The sequence below is a fragment of the Arctopsyche grandis genome, chromosome 4 (genome assembly GCF_051622035.1).
Source record: "Arctopsyche grandis isolate Sample6627 chromosome 4, ASM5162203v2, whole genome shotgun sequence".
In the NCBI taxonomy this organism is placed as follows: domain Eukaryota; kingdom Metazoa; phylum Arthropoda; class Insecta; order Trichoptera; family Hydropsychidae; genus Arctopsyche; species Arctopsyche grandis.
In genome coordinates, this window is record NC_135358.1 from 35719476 (window position 1) to 35727368 (window position 7893).

The 7893-nt window shown below is 36.5% G+C and overlaps 1 protein-coding gene across 1 annotated transcript; it reads right to left on the reverse strand.

Annotated features, from left to right (window-relative positions):
* Positions 1–513: 513 nt before the first annotated feature.
* LOC143911172 (uncharacterized) lies at positions 514–7305 on the reverse strand. The gene is made up of 2 exons (XM_077429940.1): positions 6498–7305; positions 514–6371 (listed from the first exon to the last, which is right to left on the reverse strand). Exon 2 carries the CDS (start codon positions 5933–5935, stop codon positions 3302–3304), a length of 2634 nt encoding a protein of 877 aa, XP_077286066.1. The 5' UTR covers positions 5936–6371; positions 6498–7305; the 3' UTR covers positions 514–3301.
* Positions 7306–7893: the final 588 nt, after the last annotated feature.

Consider the following 7893-nt stretch of genomic DNA (forward strand, 5'->3'; position numbering starts at 1 on the left):
GGTAGAGAAGTTTCCGATATAATTACTAGATGCTATTCAGTCGACGAGCCAGATCCGAAAAAATGAACATCCCTGTTGGCAGCTAAATAATGTTTTGCTTAGAGAAAAAGTATTTGATTTTGATTTTTAAATGCTTTTTATTATTACTAAATTATATTCACAATACATCTTATATATATTTTAATAGCTACTGATATACTGATCATTTTCTATTTTACAATTTTAAATTAATTTTGTTAGTAATCATAGTATTATATTATTATAATGTTAATATGTACAGCGTAATAGGAAAAAGAGCTCAAAAACCTATTTACAATTCTTATAAATGCTCATAATACATCTAATACATAATATTAATTAAAGACTCTCTTAAGTCGATGACCTAAAGCAGATTGGTACAGACATTATGTTGTAATCACCGAGATTCTTCACAAGTATGTTAGTATGTTTATTAGTGATTCTGTCATATAATCTACTGGTTAGTTTGTTAGTGGAAAAGACTTCGATAATGGTTTGATGTAGTTTATTGAAATGTAAAATTTGCACGTGGTGGGCCAGCGGAGCGTACGGAACACAAGCTGTCCGTACGCCGTCTACTCGATGACTCTGTCGACCGTCGCGTATTTCCGCTTGGGCCGACACTAATGCCAACTCGTCAATAATGCCAATCGACAATCAGTTAATAAGACTGTTTGCCACACGTCATTACAAAAGTCGGAACATAGTCCCACATAGGAAAACTGTTGAACAATACAGTTATTCTACAGAGTTACAGCATTACTGACGAGTCGTTTACAATAAATCATAGTTCTTAAAATAATTAAATAGAGGGTGAATAATGAAACCTTTGCCTCATCCAGTGTGAGGATAAAATCAATTTATTGGTTCAGTAATATTTCAACTTATAGGTATACCTCTGGCGAATGTTGTTTCTATTTACATTAAAATTTTTGAAATCTCCTTTGAAGCTGTGAATAAGCATTACAAGATAAGTTTACTTTAAAGAAGAGAGAGTGGACTGTATATGGTTTAAAACTTAAGCATTCCTCATCTTGATGTTAACTTAGACAATACAATGTTGACACTGTTACAGTTGTCAAGACAGATCAGCTATTACCGATCAACTAAACTTGATTAGTGAGTGTAATGCTCCTAAGTTAACTTGATTTCATCAACAAGTAGCACAAACATTGCTAAATTAAAAGTAAATTGGAAAGTCATTCATTCATTCCTACAAGCAGGAAATGAAGGCGAACTATGATTATAGATGTCTCTACGTTAAACATCGAAATGTTCAGTATTATAATATTTACTTATTCTATGATTCACATAAATACTATAAACAGTAAGAGTTAACTTATGGTTTCATAACAAGAAACATAAGACCTGCGGATGACTCCCGGCAGGTTATAATTAAGTAGACATGAAATAATTTAAGATGCTCCATTAAGTGTGGCTTGGAGACTAACATTAACAAATCATGAATCTAATTTTAACTGTCAAATTTGAACAGTTTATTTTAAACTCGGATATAATCCTTCCGAGTGATGACATGAGACAAGTCTTATATTATAAAGACAAAATGATTAAATTAAATTCGGAGATATATATTGCCGAATGTTAAAATGAAAATAGCTTAAATTATACACACAACACAATTAAAGTGAATTACGGAGTACTACTATTAACATTGAATGATTTAAACTCATGATTACGTCTAATAAGTAATATGAGTTGGGGGTAGTGTCTTCGGGTTAAACTAAGCTACCGAAGTTGACGGAATTGAAGCTGCTGTTTCTCCTCCCTCTTGCTGATCTTCCTTCCTGTCAAGTGGTCCTTGTGGTAGAATCGGCAATGGCGCCACTAGATGACTGGACCGACGAAACTCTCCGCTGGCAGTAAAGACGTCGACGACTCGAACTCTGCCATCTGGTCCGGGATACAATTTAGTGATTCGACCCAAGACCCATCGGGTTGGCAGCATGTGTTCCTCCTTTAACAGGACCATTTGACCCACACTCAGATTGTTGCTCGAGTCCTTCTTCCATTTGTGTCGTAACTGCAAAGAATGTAAATATTCCGCCGACCAACGTTTCCAAAATGCTGCTGTGGTCAATTGTATCTGAAGCAGATTGGCATGGACATTAGTGTTATATTTAACCTCCATTGGAAGAGCGAGTAAGGATCTGCCAATTAAGAAATGTCCAGGTGTGAGGGGTAAAAGGTCTAGTGGATCCGAAGACAAGGGACTAAGAGGACGGGAATTCATGCAAGCTTCTATTTGAGTCAATACCGTACAAAATGATTCGAAATTTAAGGTGGTGGCCTTTAACACCTTGTTTAAATGAATCTTCATGGATTTAACCGCTGCTTCCCACAGCCCTCCCATGTGAGGCGCCCTTGGCGGGTTAAACTTCCAACGAATCCCTTCGGAGGCTACATACCGTAGTAGCTTCTCCTCATGAGGACGTTCGTAAATTAATTTTACTAAATTAACGAGTTCACGACTTGCACCGACAAAGTTAGTAGCATTGTCGGAATATATCGTATTGGGCCTGCCACGTCTGGCTACGAATCTTCTTAAACAATTTAAGAAATTTGAACTCGTTAAGTCTCCGACAAGTTCCAAGTGAACTGCCTTACTGGAAAAACACACAAAGACACAAACGTAACCCTCAATTATCTTAGAATTCTTATTGCAACCACTCTTCACAGGAAAAGGTCCTGCGAAGTCTATCCCCACATGACTGAAAGGAAAATTCGCAGTGGTACGTTCAAGCGGGAGCAATCCCATTAATCTATTGTGTGACAGTGGTTTATTTCTGAAACAAATGACACATGAACGCACCACTCCTTTGACAGTATTATGTCCGGCCAATGGCCAATAGGTCTGCCGCAATAACGACAGTAAGGCTTGAGTACCCAAGTGAATATATTTCAAGTGCGCATCTCGGACAATCATGTGTGTAAGTTTATGCTTATTTGACAAGATAATGGGTGACGTTGATAGAGTTGTTCCCAGAGGAAGTCTACTTCCAACACAAATTAAATTCTCATGGAATAGAGGGGACAATTTAGCTAATTTACTGCTACTGGGAATTGGATGTCCCTTGCTCAGCAAACGATATTCCAATGGAAATGATTCCATTTGCGATAACCTTATCAAATTATTTAAAGCATCTTTTAATTCGAAAGCGGACGGTTCGTTATTTTCTTTAACGTTTAATTGTTTATTCCTTAGTGGCCGACGAACATATGATAAAACTCGAAGGAGTCTTGGAAGATGAGAATATTTATCTATCTAATTATTTTCCCTCACAAGGGTAGCGTTAGTGACTACCCTTCTCTCTGGAAGATCTATTGTGATCTCAGGAGGTCTTCGAGGCCATCGTGATTCATCTAATTTCAACCAACTAGGGCCGTCCCACCATAACGAATTATGATTTAATTGTACATTTTTATTTTTCTCTGCTATTTGAATCTGTCGGTACATCTGCTTAATATCCGCAGTAATCACGTATTTATGGAGTCGAAAGTTGAGTAGTAAACTTAACAAATCTGATTGGACACTAGGTCCCACCATCAAAATATTATTTAGTGAGATATTGGACGTTGTCTTTGCGGACGCATCAAAAACTACACGATATTTAGTGGTAAGGCTAGACTCCTTAACTACGACGTGATGAGGTGAATAACAATGAACCTCATGTGCCTCCGGAGGTTCACACTCTGACATATGTCCTGAATTTATATACTCTTCTAAAACTTTATTGTATTCCATTTTTAAATTATTATTGGCTAAAAAACGTCTTTCCAAAGTTTTGTGTCTTTTCTCCGCAATGTGCAATGAACTTCCTAATACTACCGGGGAATTTTTATATGGTAAAGCTACACAAAATCTACCGTTTTTATCTCGTGATGTGTGTGCTTGGAAATGTTCCTCACATCTTTTCTCCTCAAGAGATTGATGTTTTACCATAGGAACCTGGTCTATCATCCAAAAGTTTTGAATGTGACTGTCTAATTGACTTAAGCCTATGTGGCTCTTCCCTGGAGCATTATTTACTTCGGGATATGGACCAACTATTGTCCATCCGAATTCGGTATCCTTTAAGATAGGCATACCTTTTCCTAACTGGATAGTTCCTGCTTTCATAGCATGAACGCAAATCTCGGCGCCGAGCAATAAATCGATTGGCGTCGGTTTATTCCAAAGGGGATCTGATAACTTGATTCCCGCTGGTATTGAAATTAACTGTTGATCCAGTTTCACAGTTGGAATTTCGCCAGTAATTTCTGGTAATACCAAACACAACACTTTGGTTGAGTAATTAGTGGTTGAAGACCTTATGGTCACCTTGGTGATGTGACGAATGCTACTTTCTTGATTAGCGATACCTACAATTTTTTGAGAGATTTTCTCTAACTTGAAGTTATTCTTCTTAGCGAAAGATGTGGTAACATAGTTGACTTGTGAGCCGGAATCTAATAATGTGCGACCCTTAACGACCGTTCCATTGGACGTTATAATGTCTACTTGTACCGTGGGTAAAATTATCTCCCTTTGAGAGAAATAAGTAGAATGAGCATTAATTGACTTCCTTCCCGTATTATTTGAACTAAATGTATCGTCCTGATGCAACAAAGTATGATGGTTTTGTTTGCACCTTAAGCAATTATAGTTAGACTTGCAATTTGTTATCTTATGCGATGAATTTAAACATTTAAAACACATGTTATTAGATTTAACGAATTCATTTCTTTCCATACTGGATTTTGCTTTGAATTTATCACATTTGCCTATGAAATGATTATTCCGACAAAATGCACATGCGTTTACCTTACTTGATGGGTTTTTATTCGCGACATGAGTTCTCCTGATTCGTTGACGGTTATGAGGGAATTCTTTCACCGTAATTACCGATGCAGTAGATTGTAATACGTTACATCTATTCTGCAGAAACGTTTCTAACTTCTCGTACGGTGGCATTTCTCTGTCAACCAGAGATGTTTCCCAGTCCTTTAATAAACTAAATGGTAATTTCCTTAGAACTAAACATGTTACCCATGGATCTAAAATTTCTCTCGCGTAACCCAACGATTCAATGTTTTTAATACACACTGTTACCTGATTCAATAGATTTCTCAATTCGATATGTGATTCTCTTGTGATTAATTTTAAGTCACAAAGTGAGTTAATCCTAGTTTTGAGATTAAGTCTTGGTAAATTATATTGCTTGTCTAAAATACTCCAAGCTATTTCGTAATTGTCTGAGCTAATATCTAAACCTGATACAGCTGCCAAAGCGGGACCGATTAAAGATTGATGCAAATATTGCAATTTCGTGACATTCGAATATTCCGTTTTGTTTCCTATTATATTCTTAAAAGCTTGTTGAAACGATTGCCATTCAGATGGATCTCCCTGAAATGTGGGAATGGTTAACGTCGGTAACTTATCTCTAGCAAATTTAATTGTTGCTTGCTCTACCTTTAGTTTACAATCTTGAATGGATTGTCTCTCTAATGCTGCTTTAAAATTTTGAATTGTCATTGTGATTATGTAGAACTCTTCGTCTATTTGATCCGCCTGCTCTATATCTGTGATGTTGTCTAAATACTCATAATGGAGTTTTTGGAGATAGTCGTATGCTTTTTCAATAAATTGATACTGTCCTTCATTTATTTCGGAGATTCTGTCTATTTTCTCCTGTAGTCTTTTAAACGCGCCCGAATACCTTAATTCTATTGACGTCATTGTAACTTCTACTTTATTTTCTTTCGCTAATGTTTTTATCGATTGAGTCTGACTTCGAGTCTGATGTATTCTAGAGCTTGACCTGTCTCTAATAGGTTCTACGTCCCTAGTTGGATTTCGACCTTTATGCGACTGGGAAGTCGAAGCTTCTATTTCCTCGTTTTCAGCACTTGACATTTGTTTCAGAAAGTTGCACTATTTCGTCTCATAAATACAGTTATTCTCTACTATAGCTGTCAATTGAACTATTCGTAGAGATAAGGTAATAATATTCAATGATTCACCGTGAATCTTAATATTCTACTTTAACTATTATCACCAGAATCTATCCAACATATTTTGGAAGAAATAACAACCCTAAATTGGTGGGTGCTTGATTTAAACCACTTTGGGGCTACAAGTCTTGTGATTTATTTTAAATCACCACTGTTTCATCACACATTATGAAACAAAGAGATCTACCGATGTATGAATATGCCGGTATGTACTTGATTTAATCCACTTTGGGGCTACAAGTGTAATTCCACATTTATCGTGGAAGGGGGGGGGGGGGAGGGTGTTTCTACACACATTAAGAAACAAAGATCTACCGATATGAATATACCGGTATGTACTTGGTTTAAGCCACTTTGGGGCTACAAGTATAATTCCACATTTATCGTGGAAGGGGGGGGGGGGAGGGTGTTTCTACACACATTAAGAAACAAAGATCTACCGCTATGAATATACCGGTATGTACTTGGTTTAAGCCACTTTGGGGCTACAAGTATAATTCCACATTTATCGTGGAAGGGGGGGGGGGGAGGGTGTTTCTACACACATTAAGAAACAAAGATCTACCGATATGAATATACCGGTATGTACTTGATTTAATCCACTTTGGGGCTACAAGTATAATTCTCCACGTGCTTTGCTAATTTTACACTACATCTGATTTTACACTTTTAATACGAAATTCGATGCGACCGATGAAACATTCCTTCGTAGCGCGATATTATTTTATACAATCGCGTTAATTAATTGTTATACTTTAAAACATATTTTAAAACTGACCTACCCACATGATTGCCTTTTGAACAGATTGCCTGAGATTGAATACATTCACTTACTTGAATATCCTTTACGATGTTTATGTGATCGTTCCGATAATTTTGGATTACCTCTGTGTCCCATGCGTCTTTGTAGGTTATGTTTTTATTTATATATTTTCTGCGTCAATCACGCGGTCATGTACCTCTGTACATCAATTAATATATTGCTGAAATAGAAGCAAACATGTTATTAGTATTGGAAAGGTATGGATAGTAACAAAGGAACGATACCGATTTCTTAATTGACATCCATTTTTTCTCGACCACGTTTTTTCCTATTGGTTTGTCCGTTTGGTGTTGTGGCCTAGGTTACTGGTGTCCGGTTCGAAGTGACCATCATGGAAAAGACTTCGATAATGGTTTGATGTAGTTTATTGAAATGTAAAATTTGCACGTGGTGGGCCAGCGGAGCGTACGGAACACAAGCTGTCCGTACGCCGTCTACTCGATGACTCTGTCGACCGTCGCGTATTTCCGCTTGGGCCGACACTAATGCCAACTCGTCAATAATGCCAATCGACAATCAGTTAATAAGACTGTTTGCCACACGTCATTACAAAAGTCGGAACAGTTAGTAATGTCTGTAACAAACGGAATATTATTTATGGCATGCATTTTTTTCAAGTTAGTATATATGGGTGTATTATAAATTATTTTTAGGGAAGTAAAAGTATTTAGTCAATAGTAATTTCATACAAAAATAGATTAAAAATTGAGAATGATTACTATGATGATCCAAGACAAGTAAAGAAATGGAGAGTTCATTTAACAAGAATCAATGTTTCGCAGGGGACCCCATTAATCCAGTGGTTGACGAGAATCAATATTTTAATCTTTACGCATTGTTCGAGTTTGTTCAAACATTCCTCATAATACCTACGAATTATTGATAAGGTTTTCGACATTTTAGAAAGTACATAGTTTATACACAAAATTCATTTTCGGAACATTTAAATTAACGCACACTGTATTTTAAAATATATTATATAAAAAAATGTTGCATAATCGTAGAATTGGTGCATATACATATGTATGTATGTACAT